The sequence below is a fragment of the Neofelis nebulosa genome, chromosome 2, assembly GCF_028018385.1.
Source record: "Neofelis nebulosa isolate mNeoNeb1 chromosome 2, mNeoNeb1.pri, whole genome shotgun sequence".
Taxonomy (NCBI): Eukaryota; Metazoa; Chordata; class Mammalia; order Carnivora; family Felidae; genus Neofelis; species Neofelis nebulosa.
Genome location: NC_080783.1, coordinates 95,250,993 through 95,271,040, shown reverse-complemented (window position 1 = coordinate 95,271,040; position 20,048 = coordinate 95,250,993). Strand labels below are relative to the sequence as shown.

The following is a 20,048-nucleotide window of genomic DNA, read 5'->3' as shown; positions in this document are numbered from 1 at the left end:
TGAGAATATTTGCTTCCAGACATCTAGAATCGTGGATAAAGTGGATACTCAAATATTAGTTGAATCTTTATTGAAGCCTTCCAACAGAGAAGAGGGCAAGCAGCATTTTTCAGCCCAGGTGGTAGTGGGATTTTGAAGACACTACTTAGTATTGAAGGGCTGTCCAGTGCACAGCAGGGCATCTCATATTCCTAGACTGTCCCACTAAGACCAGCAGAGTCCTTGAAACCATGACAACAAAAATTCCCAGCCATGGGGTGATGAAGTATGGGAAAGGAGAGAGGGTACCACTTTATACAGAGTAACACGGGGCTCAAGAGATCTTTAACTTTTGGACTATGTAATTATTCATACATCTATATTATTATTTACCACGCTATAACGAAATTTTTCATTTACATATTTATCTCCTTTGTTAATTAATGAGGACAAAAAATATGTCTTATTATTCATCTTTGTATATGCAGTGTTATGCTCCTAGTGAGTTTGGAGAATTAAATAGTTAGACAAATAAATGAAAAAACAATAAAATACATTACTTTAGCATTTTCTATAACATCAGTGAAAAAATACAGGACAGTCAGTCTTCTGCAGTTCTCTAACCCCTAAGAGAAAAGGCAGAGCTCCTAAATATTACAATACAACAATACAACAATTGCATTTAAAAAATGTTTTAATTTATTTTTAAAATTTTAATTCCAGTGTAGTTAACATATAGTGTTATATTAGTTGCATTCAGTTGTGTACAATGTAGTGATTCAACAATTCCTAGTGAGTACTCACCTAGTGAGTATCAAGATAAGTTCTACTCTTCTTTTTAATTTTTTTTTTTACATTTATTTATTTTTGAGAGACACAGACAGCGCGAGCAGGGGAGGGGCAAAGAGAGAGGGAGGCACAGAATCAGAAGCAGGCTCCAGGCTCTGAGCTGTGAGCACAGAGCCCGACATGGGGCTCGAACCCACGAACTGTAAGATCATGACCTGAGCCGAAGTCGGATGCTCAACCGATTGAGCCACCCAGGCGCCCCGATAAGTTCTACTCTTAATCCCCTTCACCTATTTTACCCACCCACCCTACCTACCTCTCCTCTGGTAACTATCTGTTCATTGTCTATAGTTAAGAGTCAGTTTCTTGGTTTGTCTCTTTTTTTTTTTTTATTCCTTTGTTCATCTGTTTCCACATATGAGTGAGATGGTATGTTATTTGTGTTCTGACTGGCTTATTTCACTTAATATTATACTAACTATATACAGGTTGGTGCAAATGCCAAGATTTCATTCTTTTTTAAGTTTTTTTAAAATTTATTTTGAGAGAGAGAGAGAGAGAGAGAGACAGAGAGAGAGTACAAGTAGGGTAGTAACAGAGAGAGGGAGAGAGAATCCAAAGAAGACGGATGCATAGCTCAATCTCACAACCATGAGATCATAATCTGAGCCCACATAAAGAGTCAGATGCTTAACTGAGCCACTCAAGCACCCCTTCATTCTTTTGTTATGGCTGAATAGTATCCCATTCATCGATGGGATATCCATCCATCAATGGACAATAGGCTGATTCCATAATTTGGCTATTGTAAAAAAATGCTGCAATAAACATAGATACATATATCCTTTTGAATTAGTGTTTTCATATTCTTACAGTAAATACCCAGTAGTTTGATTACCAGATCATATGGTAGTTTTATTTTTAATTTTGGTGGAACATCCATACCGGTTTCCTCAGTGGCTACACCAGTTTCCATTCTCTCCAACAGGGCATGAGTGTTCCTTTCTCCCCACATCCTCGCCAACACTTGTTTCTTGAGTTTTTGATTTTAGCCATTCTGACAGGTGTGAAGTGACATTGTGATTTTGATTTGTATTTCTCTGATGATGGATGATGCTGAGAATCTTCTTATGTGTCTGGTGGATATCTGTTTGTCTTATTTGGAGAAATGTCTGTTTATGTCTTATTCCCCTTTTGTAGTTGGGTTGTTTGCTTTTTTGGATGTTGTGTTAAGTTCTTCTTCTATTTTGGATTCTAACCCTTGATCACATATGTTGTTTGCAAATATCTTCTCCCATTCAGTAGGTTGCCTTTTAGTTTTGTTGATGGTTTCCTTCACTGTGCAGAAGCTTTTTTTTTTTTTTTTTGCAATATATTCCCAATAGTTGATTTTTGCTTTCATCGCCCTTGCCTTAGGAGACATATGTAGAAAAAAGCTGCTACAACCAATGTTAGAGAAATTACTGCCTGTGCGCTCTTCTAGAATTTTTATGGTTTCAGGTCTCACATTTAGGTCCTTAATCCATTTTGAGTAAATTTTTTTGTATGATGTAAGAAAGTAGTCCATTAACATGCTGCTGTCCAGTTTTCCCAATTTGTCGATGATTTGTTGAACAGATTTTCTTTTTCTGATTGTATGTTCTTGCATCCTTTGTCAAAGATTAATTGACCATATAATTGTGGGTTTATTTCTGGATTTTCTATTCTGTTACATTGATCTATGTTTTCTATTTTTGTGCCAGTACCACACTATTTTTATTACTACAGCTTTGTATTGTAACTTGAAGTATGAAATTTTGATCCCTCCAGTTTTGTTTTTCCTTTTCAAGACTGTTTGGGCTATTCAGGATCTTTTGTGGTTCCACAGAAATTTTAGGATTGTTTGTTCCTGTTCTGTGAAAAATACTGTTGGTATTTTGATAGGGACAACATTAAATGTGTAGACTGCTTTGGGTAGTACAGACATTTTAACAATATTTGTTCTTCCAATCCATGAGCATGGAATGTCTATTTCTTTGTGTTATCCTTGATTTCTTTCATCATTGTTTTATAATTTTCAGAGTACAGGTCTTTCACCTCTTTGGTTAAGTTTATTCCTAAGTATCATACTATTTTTGGTGCAATTGTAAATGGGATTATTTTCTATTTTTTTTTAATTTTTTTTAACGTTTATTTATTTTTGAGACAGAGAGAGACAGAGCATGAACAAGGGAGGGGCAGAGAGAGAGGGAGACACAGAATCTGAAACGGGCTCCAGGCTCTGAGCTGTCAGCACAGAGCCCTACGCGGGGCTCGAACCCACGGACCGTGAGATCATGACCTGAGCCGAAGTCGGAGGCTTAACCGACTGAGCCACCCAGGTGTCCCTGGGATTATTTTCTTAATTTCTCTTTCTGCTGCTTCATTATTAGTGTATAGAAGTGCATTTTCTATCTTGTGATGTTACTGAATTCATTTATCAGATTGGTGGAATCTTTAATGGTTTTCTATATAGCATATCATGTCATCTGCAAACAGTGAAAGGTTTACCTCTTATCAATTTGGATGCCTTTTCTTCCTTTTTCTTGTCTGACTGCTGTGGCTAAGATTTCCAGTACTATGTTGAACAAAAATGGTGAGAGTAGACATCCCTGTCTTGTTCCTGACCTTTAGGGAAAACCTCTCAGTTTTTTACTCATTAAGGATGATGTTAGCTGTGAATTTTTCATATAAGGTCTTTATTATGGTGAGATATGTTCCCTCTAAACCTTCTTTGTTGAGGATTTTTATCATGAATGTATCTTGTAGTTTGTCAAATGCTTTTATTTTCATCTATTGAAATGATAATATGGTTCTTATCCTTTTATTTATTTATTTTTAAAGATTATTTGAGAGAGAGAACATGAGTGGAGGGAGGGAGGGAGGGAGAGAGAGAAAGAGAGGGAGGGAGAGAGAATCCCAAGCAGGGTTCATGCTGTCAGCACAGAGCCCCATGTGGGGCTTGAACTCACAAACCGTGAGATCATGACTTGAGCCAAAGTCAGACGCTCAACCAACTGAACCACCCAGGTGCCCCAATCCTTTATTGATGTAATGTAACAAGTTGATTGATTTGTGAATACTGAACTACCCTTGGCTCCTGGAAATGAATTCTGATGGATCCTGGTGAATGATTTTTTAACATACATTGTTGGATTTGGTTTGCTAGTATTTTGTTGAGGATTTTTGCAACTATGTGCATAAGGAATCTTGGCCTGTAGTTCTCTTTTTTGGTGGTGTCTTTGTCTGGTTTGGTATCAAGGTAATGGTGGCCTCATAGAACGATCTGGAAATTTTCCTTCCTTTTTTATTCTTTGGAATAGTTTGAGAGGAATAAGTATTAACTCTTTAAATGTTTGGTAGAATTCTCCTGTGAAGCTATGTGGTCCTGGACTTTTGTTTCACTTTTTTGAATATTGATTTGATTACACTGCTGGTAATCAGCCAGTTCAAATTTTCTATTTCTTCCTGACTCAGTGTTGGGAGATTATATGTTTCCAGGAATTAGTCCATTTCTTCTAGGTTGTTCAATTTGTGGGCATACAATTTTTCATAATAATCTCTCATAATCTTTTGTATTTCTGTGGTGTTGGTTATTATTTCTCCTTTTCCATTTCTGATTTTTTTTTAAGTCTGGCTAGAGGGTTATCATCAATATTGTTCATTCTTTAAAGAACCAGCTGCTGGTTTCACAGACTTGTTCTACTGTGTTGCTGTTATTATTTAGTTTCTATTTCTTTTATTTTTGTTCCAATATTTATTATTATCTTTCTGCTGGTTATGGATTTTGTTCTTTTTAGCTCATTTAGGTGTAAAGTTAGATTGTTTATTTGAGGTTTTTTTTTTTTTTTTTCCTTCTTGAGGTAGAATTGTATTGCTGTACGCTTCCCTCTTAGGACTGGTTTTGTCACATCCCAAAGGTTTTGGATGATTGTGTTTTCTTTTCTTTTTAAATATAATCTCCATTTTATTTTTTCCAGAAAACAGTTTTCATAAATTTTTAACATTTATTTATTATCAAGAGACAGAGAGACACAGAGCGTGAGCAGAAGAGGGGTGGACACAGAATCTGAAGCAGGCTCCAGGCTCTGAGCTGTCAGCACAGCGTCCGACGTGGGGCTCAAATGCACAAACCACAAGATCATGACCTGAGCCAAAGTCATATGCTTAACTGACTGAGCCACCCAGGTGCCCCTCTAGAAAACAGTTTTTCTTCAGTCCTTAAGGACCTGGCCCCTCACATGGGCTTTGGTAGTGGTTGCGAGGTAGCACCTGCAGGTCTAAATCAGGGTGAGGGTGTTCATTCCATCTATGCATCACCAGAGCAATTCCTGACCACCTTGCTGTGTATGGCACAGCTCACACAGTAATGTAGTTTCATGTATAGCTTGGGAAGCACACAGTCATTGAAGATACTCACTTTGGAAACGTCCTCAACAGTGGTGGCCTCTACTATGTGCTGAATAATGAACTTCTTGATGGCCTTGTCCTTGGGAATGCAACATGCACAGGTGATGCAACAAACAGGCTGCATGTGGCTGTGGCCCCTTTTGGCCTATTATTCTTTCTTTCCTTGGTCATCTTAGAAGTGAGGACCTGAGACAGGATGGACCACTGTGTTTTCATTTTTTCTCTCCAAGTAAATTTTGATTTCTTCTTTGATTTGGTTAACGCATTCATTATTTAGTAGCATGTTATTTAACCACCATGTATTTGTGTTGTTTCCAGACTGTGGTGGTGGATTTCTAGTTTTGTAACATGGTGGTCAGAAAAGATACATGATATAGTTTGGATCTTTTTCAATTTGTTGAGATTTGTTTTGTGGCCTAATATGTGATCTATTTTGAGAATGTTCCAAATACACTTGAAAACAAATGTGTATTAAGCTGTTTTAGGATGGAATGTTCTGAATGTATCTGTTAAATCCATCTAGTCCAGTGTGTCATTCAAAGGCACTGTTTTCTTGTTGATTTTCTGTTTGGATGATCTATTCACTGATGTAAGTGAGGTGTTAAACTCCTCTACTATAATCATATTACTATCGAGTACTTCCTTTAAATTTGTTAATAATTGCTTTATATATTTGGGTATTCTCATGTTGGATGCATAAATATTTACAACACTTACATTTTTTTCTTAATGTCAACTACGTTTTAAGCCCTGGGTAAATCTAGTTAATATAGAGACTTAGGATTTTCTTGTTATAATCAAACACCAGAAAAGCTGACAGAAGAAAAGCATAGGGTTAATATTACTAACTAACTTAGGTATACTGAGAACCATATACAAAAAACAAGAGCTTGAAAGTCCACTGCAGAACATTTCAGGAATAATTGGCATATGCCAAAAGGAGTTACATGTATTTGTGGTAAATGCATGTTGCCAGATGTTAGTATACGTTTAAAGCTATTCCTTTAAGTACTTGGAAGACAATGGTAATAAGTTTTTCTTTTCCTAAACTGAGATCCTCCAGAAAAGTTATACTCTGGGTTGTAATACATTCTAACAGATACCAAATGTTATCCAAATAAAAATATTGGCCTCTATTTAATTGCTAAACAGTATTTCCTAAAGAATAAGGAAAACTAGATGACCTAAATATTATAAAAGATGGGAGAAGATATATATTTTAAGAAAATTAAATGTAAACTTTTAAATAAACTATAGCTAACAAAATGTGCATACAAAGGCCTACATTCTCTAAATCCTTAAGTTGTAAATTTTATGCAGTTTTATTGGACAAGAGGAAATTTAAAATTATTACCAAAATTTTACTTTGACCATGAAAATACTGTCCAAATTTCCTTAGGTCCATAAAGACATATTTTATAGACTTAATAGTTCAAAGGTCAAAAGAGAAAAAGCCTCCAACTATTTTGTTAGGACATTCACAAAGCCCAACTTCATTGTTACAAATAGTCTTTATGTTAACAATCCTAGAGAAAACAACACAGTACAATAATACCATAATTTAAAAAAATCTAAGTATTAACAGACATTTCTTTCTTTTTTTTTTTTTTTTAACATTTATTTATTTTTGAGACAGAGAGAGACAGAGCATGAACGGGGGAGGGTCAGAGAGAGAGGGAGACACAGAATCTGAAACAGGCTCCAGGCTCCGAGCCATCAGCCCAGAGCCTGACGCGGGGCTCGAACTCACGGACCGCGAGATCATGACCTGGCTGAAGTCGGCCGCTTAACTGACTGAGCCACCCAGGCGCCCCAACAGACATTTATTTCAAATATATATACTACCTGTTATTTGAGGGTCAGAAATGGGTTATTTTGAACTTTTAGAGACGTGATAATTTGTGTAATTCACTTATAAATACAATGTAATAAATCATCAATATACAAATAGATTGGTTTATCCCCATGGCTAGAAAACAAATGAAAAAAAAGAAAAAAAAAAACCTAAGTAGTTACATTATGATTTATTTTCGAGGAGAAACTTGAAATAATCTCAAAACAAATATTTTCAATTAGAAAGTATTAAAATTATAAATTAATGTAATAAAGAAAATAAAACTGGTAAATACTCATTTTGAGTGACATATAAAACTTGCATATCAACCAAGAATTTGGAAAGCAAAATCTATCATCGCTGCAGACAATAAAAGCTCATAAACTTCAAATTAATCATTGAAAAGTTGTGAAATGTATTTTTGAACCCCAAAATAGTGAGTTTTAAGTATATTTAAAGTATATATAAAGTAGATATATTACATAAATCTTTCAAAGTACACCTATTTACATTTACTTTAAAAATACACCAAAAAGGAATTTAAAGCATTAAGTATACTGCTGGGTTTTAGATAAATAATACAGATTTTAAAATGTAAAGTAAAATTCTCCACTCTACTCTCTTAGTTCTAAATTATGGCTTATAGGTTATACATCATTCTAAACATTAGCATTTACTAATTACATGTGAGAAGGCTTTTTTCCCCCTTAAAGATTAAAAAGTTGTTCTTACCCAATATCAGTTTTATTCTGAATAACATTGATATCCTCTGGACTTAGCTCTGGGATCCATTTCTCCATTTCTTCTGTCCAAGGGTATCTCAGAGATGAAGGGACCACTATTAAAAGCGGCCATTCCTCCTTATAGAAGTAAGCAATTGCAATTGCCTGGATTGTCTTTCCTAGACCCATCTACATTAAAAATAAATAAAAAATACATAAATACATAAGTACATAAATAAATGCTGACATATTTTAAATTTTTTTTTTTTCAATGTTTTTTATTTTTTATTTTTGGGACAGAGAGACACAGAGCATGAACGGGGGAGGGGCAGAGAGAGAGGGAGACACAGAATTGGAAACAGGCTCCAGGCTCCGAGCTGTCAGCACAGAGCCCGACGCGGGGCTCGAACTCACAGACGCGAGATCGTGACCTGGCTGAAGTCGGCCGCTTAACCGACTGCGCCACCCAGGCGCCCCTTAAATGAAAATACTTATCAAATATTTACTTAAGAGTCATCAAAATAATTTTCTGATGTAAAATCAATTGGATTACATGGTTAAAAGCTTATGATTATGATGACCTTTAAAATTCATTAAGCAAACTATTATTTTCCAATCATTTGTGACTGGACTTAGAGACAAAATAACCTGTAATTTGAAATATTAGTTATACTTAATTCATATAACTTAATTTTAGAAATATTTATGTGAGCATTTATAAGTTCTCTTGGCACAAGAGTAAATGCCTTACTATACATCACAATACCATGCTATTTTAAAGCTAGAAGAAGGCATAAAATATGCACATTTTACAAAAAAAGGTAAGAACAGAGAGGTTAAATTATCTGTTCAACTTAACAGGTAGTTAACTGGATGCAAAATAGTATGAGAACCCAGGTCTCTGGTGTCTTTGCACTTGTGTTGTCACACTTACATTATAATGCCCCATTTTTAAGCAGTACTCATTTAAAAAGAAGTTACTAAATGAATGTTTTTAGTGGTTTTGTTCATAATACCCAGAATATGAAGACAACCCAAATGTACTTAAATGGGTGCATGGATGAAAATCATGGTATATCCATGTAATAGAATACCATTTATCAATAAAAAAGGAGCAAACTATTGCTATACACAACAACATGAGTGAAACCCAAACACATTTTGCTAAATGAAAGAAGCCAAGCCCAAAAGCCACGTGATTCCATGTTTAGGTCATCCAGAGAAACACAAAACAATAGAGACAGAAAACACATCAGAGTCTAGGGATGGAAGGAGGAGGGCAGCATAAAGGAATCTTGGGGGATGATGTTCTGTGTTTTTTTTTTAATTTTTTTTTTTAATCTTTATTTTTGAGAGAGAGACAGAGCAGGGGAGGAACAAAGAGAGAGGGAGACGCAGAATCCAAAGCAGGCTCCAGGCTCTGAGCTGTCAGCACAGAGCCCGATGCGGGGCTCGAACCCATGAACCGTGAGATCAAGACCTGAGCCGAAGTCGGACGCTTAACCTACTGAGCCACCCAGGCGCCCCATTGTTCTGTATTGGCTGTGGGAGCACTTATATGTCTGTATGCATTTGTCAACTTAAAGAATTATACATGTAAAAAGGATGAATTTACCTAACAGTGTGAATTATACCACAACAACACTGCCTTTTTAGAAAAAGTAGTTATTATTGTGAACCATAAGAGAAGGACAAAAAGACCTAAGTCCTTCTGACGTGACTATTCAAAGAGAAAAAAGACACAAATACCTAAAACAGTTAACTTATACTACTAAGTTTTAAATGCTGAGCAAAATTAAAGAGGAAAAGATAAAAAGGAAGTTTGGACTTTTAGCAAGTCTCCACTAAGAAAATCTTGTTTTGTTTATGTATTTTTCGCTTAACTACTGGTATTAACAACAACAAAAAAGAAATCCTAGAATATTCAAGCAAGTTCATATTTATATCAATCACACTCGAAAAGAAAACTAGTGTGAATTACTTAGGAAAATGTTCTTGTGACTGGAATAAAGACTGTCAAAGGGAGACAAGGTAAATGAAACATAGGAAGTGACTGTTTCTGTCCTGGTGTTCAGATATTTGAACGTAAAAGCAAATTAATGAGTAAATAAAGATCAAGATTGTTCAATTCTGTGGGACAAGCAAAACCCAGGTAGAGAAAAATTAGGAAAGAAGGTTAATGAAAAGATTTTAGTGCAAGAGCAATAATATTAGCTAACATTTCAAAGTTCTGAGGCAAATAACATTCAAGAATAGATCCAAAGCTAAGTCTAAAAGCTTTTAATGTACACAAATAACCTAAGTGTCCATCACTGGTTGAACTGAAAAGTTGTGGTATTTATATACAATGGAATATTATTCAGTCTTGAGAAAGAAGAAAACTCTGCCATTTGACACAACCTGGGTGGAACGCAAGGACATTATGCTAACTGAAATAATCCAGACAGAGAACGATAAATAAAGCATGATAACATTTATACATAGAATCTTTGGGGGAAAAAAAGAAAAGAAAAAAAAAGAAAGCACCAAACTCATAGTAACAGAGTAAAACAAGTGGTTGCCAGGGCTAAGGGACAGGGAAGATAGGGAGAGGCTGGCAAAAGGGTACAAACTTTCAGCTACAAGATGAATAAGGTCTGAGAACCTGAGGTAAAGCATTGTGACAACGGTTGATAATACAGTGTTTATGACTGAGGGTTGGTGGGATGGTGGAACTCAGATCTTGTCACAAAACAAAACAAAACACCAGAAAAGTGTAGATATGTGAGATGCTGATGTGTTAAATATATGCGGGGAATCCTTTTACAATGTATACATCTGTCAGGTTACCATAATGTATAATTTACATGTCTTGAAACTTGTTTTTCTGTTATACCTCAATAAATCTAAAATTTTTTAAAAATCCTGGATATATAAGCTTTTAATATTGAAACAAAATCCAGTTGCAGATAAAAATTCTTTCTTATCTACTGTTTGAAGAATAAAATTCATGTTAAGGTAGGCAGGGTTTGGTAACAGGTTAAAATAATGTAGGAATGTAGACACACTCACAAAGATACATATTTTATTACAAAATTAGGGGTGACTGGGTGGCTCAGTTCGTTAAGTGTTTGACTTCAGCTCAGGTCATGATCTTGTGGTTGGTGAGTTCAAGCCCTGCATAGGGCTCTGTGCTGCTAGCTCAGAGTCTGCAGCCTGCTTTGGATTCTGTGTCTTCCTTTCTCTCTACCCCTCCCCTGTTTGTTCTGTTTCTCAAAAAATGAATAAACATCAAGAAAAAAATTTTTTAACCAAATTAAAGCATTTTACAAGCTAATATTCTATATCTCTTTCTAAAGAATAGCATACAATCCTAACCTTTAGGCCTCCATAGCCAAATTTAAGATTTATCCAATGGTAGCAGACCTAATCCTAAGAGAAATAAATAACTTTTATATTACTTAGTTTTATAAACCCAAAGAGCAATTATGCACCAACATCTGGTATAATGACTGGTATGTTTTCTTGTTCTCAAAGGCCCTCCAATACTCATAGCTGAACCAACTTAAACATCCCTGGATTCTGAGATCAGTATGGCTTCAAGGCAGCAGTAATTTACAAATTACTGATGTTTCCTGGCTTGGGGTCATTGGTATTGCTGCTTATACCTAACGATGACAAAGGCGTATATTTCCAGGAAATGAACCATGGCCAATTCTGTGTGTATGGACCATACCACTAAGTAACTCTATGCTACAGCTATGGTTACCTGGTTTTGCTTTCTACAGTGGGTTCACAGACCATTTTCTTAATTTAAACTTCTTTGGAAGTAAGGGTCTGTTTGCTACAGTAACTTTCTAGGAAGTAGGATTCTTTGGGACTCCAGATTTTATAATGGATCTTTACCTTCTACTTGCTGATTAATTTCCTTGGTGCCTTTCTACGTGGACCTTTTCACACTTCATGTAGTGTGACTTTGCCTATGTTAGCCTTCCAGGCACCTATTAATGAGTCACTTAACTAAATTTCCTAATATTGTCTGCTACTAACATAGGGACACAGATCTTCAATAGGGATATGTGGGGAAAAAATTGAAACAATAGATAGAAAAAAACACAGTTGGGGAGAGAGAAGTTATGACCTGAGAAAGGGGAAGAGAGAGGAAACTAGCATAAATACAGGAAAGGATAAGAATACTTCTGATGTATGGAAAAGCTAATCTAATTAGAAGTATGAATTTTTTTTAATCTCCTGGTTCCCTAATCTTGCTTTCTTGTATATTTGCTATTATATTACAGCAACTGAATAAATTCTTAATTCCAGATATGTCATTTTTCAGCTCTAAAGTGGTCAGCAGACTCTTTTAAAATTTAGATTCTTTTAGATTTAGTATTTTTAGATTCTCTTTAACATATTAAATTCTCCATTGAAAATTTTCATCTTTTCATTTCTGTTGTCCACCACTTCCTTGATTTTCTTGAATAAAATAGTCAATGCTATTTTAAAATCTCCTTCTGATAACATCAACATATGATCACCTGTGGATTGTATTCCTAATTTTTTTTTGGTACTGTTTTCTCAGCACTCCTTTTATTTTTCATTGGATTCCAGAAATTAATTGTGAAGAAGCTATACAAGCTTTAGATGATAAATTCACCCAGGTGGAAATTAGGTTAAGTTTTCTTTAGCCAAGGCACATTGAGTACCAGCAGATACCTCATTCCCTTTAAGTCTTGGTTTTAGGTTTTGTAAGAACAAGTTTATTTCAGTTTTGTTCTTATTACTAGGGTATGGTCTTTACTACCATAAGCCCAGGCAGTGTATTTACCAAGATTCTTCCACCTTGACAAGGCACAACTCTGATCTGTCTCCTGAGTACCACAATAATGCTGAAATCTCTGCCTTATTCTTTCTCCTCCAACTACAAATTTCTGCTGGGTATTCTGGAGTGGCATCCTGTGGAAGTACACTTTAGGGGATGGCTAGTGTGTGCGGGTAACATGTATGCAGATTTCTCGGGTCTTTCTCTCAAGTTACCTCCTCTCTGGGATTTTTCTCTTCATGTCCCAATGGTTCAATGCATACTGAGACCTAGAAAGAGCTAGACCGAGTAGTCTCTGATAGAAAACAGGTGTAAGCAGCCTGTTTCAACTATGTGGCATCTGGCTTTAAGAAGAGAAAGGACTGAACATACCTCTAGTGATAGATCTAGGCAGGTGAAGAATAGAAAACCAGTTTGGGGAGCTATGAGTGTACTATTTCATCAAGTTTAGGAAATTCTAAATATTTTCTTACTGTTCCCAGCTATCTTATCACATGATTTCTTAATAAAAAATTATGACTGCCTTTTAAGAACTATTAAATTTTAAGAAAGTATCAATTAAGAAATAAGGAGCCATTTTAAAAAGAAAGGTTCCCAAACCAACGAGTCTTAAGTATAAGAAATGATGGGGCACATGGGTGTCTCAGTCAGTTAAGCATCCCACTCTTGATTTCACTCAGGTCATGATCTCATAGTTCGTGGAATCGAGCCCTGCATCAGACTCTGCACTGACAACATGGAACATGCTTGGGGTTCTCTATCCCTCCCCATTCATGATATCTCTCTCTCTCTCTCTCTCTCTCTCTCTCTCTCTCTCTGTCTCTCAAAATAAACAAATAAACATTAAAAAAGATGGAAGGATTAATTTAGCTAAGGAGATAATGTGCTGAATACAAAAATAAACAATGGAAGCAAAGTAAAGTGTATAATAAAGAGTCTGATTCCATTTTTAATGTTTGAATGCTGGCATCATCATTCTTAATATCCAAAACAAATTTTGAATAGAAGAGTCCATCCTGCCTCCTTAGGGTGACCACAAGAACAGGAAAGCGATTTCTCAATACATGTTAATAAACTGACATTTTAATTTACAGGAAAAATTTTCCTTGAGCTTTATTGCCTTGAGTAAAATATCTTAGGTTCTGATCAACTTGGAATCACTGAAAAGAATGTATTTCTGAATCTGCATAGTTAGAGATGGCATACCTATGCCATTAGATGATTTACCTAAAAAATGAGGCCATAACAATTTTTATCTGGTTACTTTTCTAGGTTAAAATCTCAAATCTTCTACTGAGCATCTCTTTACTTTAAAGAGAGTGTAGTTGGGGTGCCTGGATGGCTCAGTTGGTTGAGTGTCCGACTTCATCTCAGGTCATGATCTCACAGTTTGTGAGTTCAAGCCCTGCGTTGGGTTCTGTGCTGACAGCTTGGAGCCAGGAGTCTTCTTTGGATTCTGTGTTTCTCTCCCTCTCTTTGTCCCTCTTCTGCTCACAGTCTGTCTTTCTCTCAAAATAAATAAACATAAAAACAAATAAAGATCATATAGTTAAATAACTAAAGGTGATTTCTGGAAATTGGGATATTTATCAACATGGATGAAATTAGACAGTTGCTAATGTTATTCCATAGGTTTTTGCTATTGGTTGTTCCTCTTATAGACACAATCCAGTAGAAAATAAAATTTGATGGGACATCCTCAAATAAAACACAATTCAAACTAAAAAGTATAAGTATATTACCATAATCTCATGCTCCCATTAAGGAAAGAGTGGATCTCATACTCTAGGAAAACTGAGCTCTAGATAAAATTTGTACATAGGAAAATAATTGTTGGAACAATTTTTCCTATATATACATATACATATATATATATATATACATATATATATGTATATATATATATATAAATTTTTTTAATGTACTTACATTTCAAGCATTTTCCAAAGAATTTGTAGTAGTGTAACATTCCATTATAAAACCAATAACACACTCAAAGAATTTGGATACACAGAAGTAACTATACTCAGTAAGTGGTTCAAACCCTTTGGCTCTCACTACAAAAGAATCTGTTAGGGTGAATGGTCCAATGTTTCAAGAAAATTAAGTCTAAATCATCTATTAAGAATTAAAGCCATAACTCAATAATGGTACAACTGTCTAGGTACTACCTAAGAAGAATTAAATTGAATATTTTAACTTCAAAAGTACATTTTATCATTGTATTCAAAATAATAAAACACTATTTTATTTAGGAGAATAATTCTAGATTTTCTAAATGTCATATGCCACAAAATTATTAAGATCAATTAAATAATTATGATCCTGACACAAAGAATTTCATTTTCAATTTTTTGTGATTGCATTTATATAGCAATTCCATACAGAAGATGTCTCTTGATTGAGAATTTGTGTGACTAAAAGTTTTCAGTTAAAAAAAATTTTTTTTGGAAGTTTCCAGTTTTAAAGTTAAAAGCAGTTTGTATATTTAGAGTAAGGATGTAGGTTTATCTTTAGAGTAGGTAACCAATTTGTTCTAGAACAGACTCCTTTAAAGAACACTTTTAGATACATAGACTTTAAATCTTAATGAGAAACTAAATTCAGTAAAGAAACCCACATATACAAATGTCAGACTGAAATCCTACGTTCAATTATTTATTTCTTTTAAACAGATGTGTGTTTTAGCAGAACTATTTCCTTATCCTTGTAGATTAAGTTATACAGGCATACCTCATTGTATTGCTCTTCATTTATGTGGTTTGCTAAGTGTTTTTTTTTTTTTTAAATTAAAGGTTTGTGGAAACTCTGTTAACGAGCAAGTCTATTGATGCCATTTTTCTAATAGCATTTGCTCACTTTATGTCTCTGTGCCACATTTTGATAATTCCTGCAATATTTCAAACTTTTTCATTATAATTATATTTGATTATGGTGATCAATGATGAGGCATCTTTTGATGTTACTATCATTAACTGTGTTGGGGTACCACAAACCACGCCCATAGAAGATGTAAAACTTAATTGACAAATATTGTGTGTTCTGACTATTCCACCAACCAGTTGTCCCCCCATCCTTCTCCCTCTCCCTCCTTGGGCCTCTCTATTCCCTGAGTCACAACAATATTGAAATTACGCCAATTAACAATCCTACCATAGGGGCGCCTGGGTGGCTCAGTCGGTTAAGCGTCCGACTTCGGCTCAGGTCACGATCTCATGGTCTGTGAGTTCGAGCCCCGCGTCGGGCTCTGTGCTGACAGCTCAGAGCCTGGAGCCTGTTTCAGATTCTGTGTCTCCCTCTCTCTCTTACCCTCCCCCGTTCATGCTCTGTCTCTGTCTCAAAAATAAATAAACATTAAAAAAAAATTAAAAAAAAAAAAAAAAACCAATCCTACCATGGCCTCTAATGGTTCCTGTGAAAGGAAGAGTCTCACATCTCTCACTTCAAATCAAAAGCTAGCTAGAAATGATTAAGCTTAGTGAGGAAGGAATGTTGAACGCCAAGAAAGGTCGAAAGCTGGGCCTCTCGCACAAAACAGTTAGCCAAGTTGTGAATGCAAAGGAAACGTTCTTGAAAGAAATTAAAAGTACTACTCCAGGAAACACATGAATGATAAAGAAAGCAAAACAGCCTTATTACTGATATGGAGAAAGTTTTAGTCATCTGGTTATGAGATCTGCTTCAGATTCTGTGTCTCCCTCTCTCTCTCTGCCCCTTTGCAGTTCATGTTCTTTCTCAAAAATAAACAAACATTTAAAAAATTAAAAAAGAAAAAGCTTCAAAGGATAAGCTCGGTAGGGGCTAACCCAATTGTTGACTTGAAGTTGAAGTCAATGCTCACTTACATTCCAAAAATCCTAGGGCCTTTAAGAATTATACTCAATCTACTCTGCCTATATTCTACAAATGGAACAACAAAGGCTGGGTGACAGCCCATCTGATCACCACATGGTTTAGACTATTTTAAGTCCACTGCTGAGACCTACTGCTTGGAGAAAAAGATGCCTCTCAAACTATTACTGCTAATTGACAATGAACCTGGTCCCTCAAGAGCTCTGGTGGAAAGAAATGTAAAATGAGATGTAAGGCATGTTGTTTTCTTGCCTAATATAACATCCATTCTGCAGCCCTTGGATCATGGAGTAATTCTGACGTTCAAATCTTATTATTTAAGAAATACATTTCATGAGGTTACAGCTGTCATGATGATTCCTTTGATGAATCTGAGCAGTCAACTGAAAACATGCTGGAGAGGATTCACCATTCTAGATGCCATTAAGAACATTCATTGTGATTCCTGGGAAGTGGTAAAACTATCAACATGAACAGGAGTTTGGAAAAAGTTGATACAACCCTCCTTGATGACTTTGAAAGATTCAAGATGTTACTGGAGGCAGTAACTGCAGATGTGGTGAAAATAGCAAGAGAACTAGAATTAGAAGTACAGTCTGAAGATGTGATGAATTGCTATAATCTCATAACACTTCAACAGATGAGGACTTTCTTCTTATGGATATGGAAAGAAAGTGGTTTTTTGAGATGGAATCTACTTCTAGTGAAGATGCTGTGAAGGTTGTTGAAATGAGAGAAAGAGAAAGACAGAGAGAGAAAGACAGAGACAGAGAGAGACTGTGTGTGTTGAGGGGGGCGGGGGGGCAGAGAGAGAGCGGGAGATGGAGAATCCCAAGCAGGCTCCAAAATGTCAGCACAGACATAGAGCTTGATTCCATAACTGCAAGAACATGACCCAAGCCAAAATCAAGAGTCGGATGCCTAAATGACCTAAATGATTTGACAATCAGCAGACACAGAAAAGGTTGTGAAAATGGAGTACAAGTTATAATTTTTTGGGGAAAATTTACATGTATAAAGGAAATTTCTTTGTGTGTCTCCCGCTCTGTACCTACAAGGGAGGGATGACTGAAAAACACAACTTGTATGAATAGAGAAGACAATGACCTAAATTTGCATTAACCACCTATTCTTGTTTACAATGCTTTTCCTGATAACTTCCTATTACTGTTCGAACCTCTCTTTCTTTCGTTTAGCTGAAGATAGTATTTAAGATGGTGGATTAGGCCATTTCAGGGAGTTTAATCATTTTTCTTGGGTATCTCCACTCTGTACATGAAGAATTCATTTTAATAAGCTTCTATTTATATTTCTCTTCTCTTTTATACAGAAAGTCTCAGCCAAGAACTCAGATGTATAGAGAGAAAATTTTATCTCCTCCCTTACATTCACAATTAGGTTTAAAGAGTCATAAGGCATGGTAAAAAATGAGATACTTAACTGTAATGTGAAATGATATGTATTATTCATTCAAACAGTACCACTCCTAAGGTAAAATAAATATCAGGTTAGAATAACATAGATTAGGAGTTGCTTTTCCATATATTTTTCATATCTTTTTAAAAATCTGTTTTGTAAAGTTAAAATCAGATGAACAAGCTGTAGTAAGATACTATTCTCCATATGTATTATGGGATTAGTGCCTAGAGGATTTCTTGAAAATGAACACCCAACACAAAAAGAACATAATTATACATGCTGAGTAAATAAAGAAAGAAAAGGAAAGAAAAAAAGTAGTCCAAACTTTGGTTTTGACCTCGGTTCTTAAATCTAACATACTTATGAGTGTTTGCTAGATGAAAATTCAGGCTTCCAGGCACCAACTTGACAAATTGTAATTTAAAGAAACTGGGCTTTCAAAAGAATGTCTACACATTTTCTTTCTTTCTCTTTCTTTCTTTTTCTTTCTTTCTTTCTTTCTTTCTTTCTTTCTTTCTTTCTTTCTTTCTTTCTTTCTTTCTTTCTTTCTTTCTTTCTTTCTTCTCTGGAGCAATAAAGAGAGGGGGAGAGCATGAGTAGGGGAGAGGGGCAGAGAGACAGCAAGAGAGAATCTTAAGCAGAGTCCCACACAGGGCTCTATCCCACAACCCTTGGGATCATGACCTGAGCTGAAATCAAGAGTCAGATGCTCAACAGACTAAGCCACCGAGGTGCCCTATTTTTTTAAAACATTTGTGTATTTCTTTTGAAACTAGACTTTTAAAATAATGGCTCCTAAAGTGATTCTCAGGTGGATGTCTCTCAGGCTGCATTTTGGGAATAACTACTTTAAAGACTACATTTTATGGGGAAAAAAATCTTAAGAGTATTTTGCCCCAAATTTGGACATTTATTATCAAGATTTTTTTTTAAAGGTGAAACCAGAATTGATACTTTCAGCGTTTTGCTTTTGAACTATTAAATTCTATGTAACTTTGTTACTTAAATGATCTTCAATTAAAATTCCAAGGCAGTACCCTAAACAGTGCTTCCTACTATTAGAAAGACAACAATAGGCCCAAAATGATGTCACTTAGAATAAGACACCAAGCCAGTGAAACAAAGCTTAATACCTAATCTAATAGCAGTTTCAACTTCCCCCCAAAAGTCTTAACAGGTCAGGAAGGAATCTTCTGATGGATACACTGATGAGTCTCCACAAAGGCACTCTCCATTCCCCAAAGGAAGATGAGGTAATCTGCAAGATAAAATCCACAGTTCTTCCCCCTAAGGGAAAGAGACTCTACTTGGCACAATCTATTCTTTCCTTTTGTTTATAATTTTTGAGCACCCACCTTTTCTATACAAACTTTCCATTTTATACAACTCTTGGCGTTCCCCTCTACTTGCTAAATGGCATATTGTCCGATTCATGAATTGTTAAATAAAGCCAATTAGATCTTCAAATTAACTCTGTTGAATTATGTTTTCCTAACACTACTTTGCTATATAGTATATAGAATAACTTCAACAAAAACAGAATTTTGCTTCTAACTTCACAATCTGTTTAGATGAACTAACAATTTAATATAAAAAGACATTTCAGAAATTTAATAAAGACTCTAAAAGGGAATCTAATTTGTACAATGCTTTATCTGTTATTTCATACTGTCAATTAAAGAGCTTGATTAAAGGGGCTATGATAAAAAATTAAGTAAATCCCTTCTTTTTATTTTTTATTTTTATTTTTTATTTTTTTTAATTTTTTAATGTTTATTTATTACTGAGAGACAGAGGCAGAGCATGAGCAGGGGAGGCACAGAGAGAGGGGGAGACACAGAATCTGAAGCAGGCTCCAGGCTCCGAGCTGTCAGCACAGAGCCTGATGTGGGGCTCGAACTCACAAACTGTGAGATCATGACCTGGGCCCAAGTCGGACGCTCAACCGACTGAGCCACCCAGGCGCCCTTATTTTTTATTTTTTAAGTAGGGATCATGCTCAGTGTGGAGCCCAATGCAGGGCTTGAACTCACGATCCTGAGATCAAGAACTGAACTGAGATTAAGAGTTGGATGCCTACCTGATTGAGCCACTCTGGTGGATCAAGTATTTAAAAATTGGAAGAATAAATAACTCACATCACTAAAATATCTAGTTATGATACAAAGAAACAAAACATAATACATTCATAAATGGAAGCAAAATGTGTGGAAAATACAAAATT

The 20,048-nt window shown here is 35.5% G+C and overlaps 1 protein-coding gene and 1 pseudogene across 3 annotated transcripts in view; both read right to left on the bottom strand.

Moving 5' to 3' along the window:
* The window catches only part of ZRANB3 (zinc finger RANBP2-type containing 3), a 308,537-nt gene that overhangs the window by 117,510 nt on the left and 170,979 nt on the right, over window positions 1-20,048 (bottom strand). For all 3 annotated transcript variants that reach the window (XM_058715457.1, XM_058715456.1, XM_058715458.1), the window contains one exon: window positions 7,763-7,941. In XM_058715457.1, the coding sequence (XP_058571440.1) occupies window positions 7,763-7,941 (179 nt within the window). The remainder of the gene's footprint in view (window positions 1-7,762; window positions 7,942-20,048) is intronic.
* Window positions 874-6,710, bottom strand: LOC131503775 (small ribosomal subunit protein eS26-like; annotated as a pseudogene).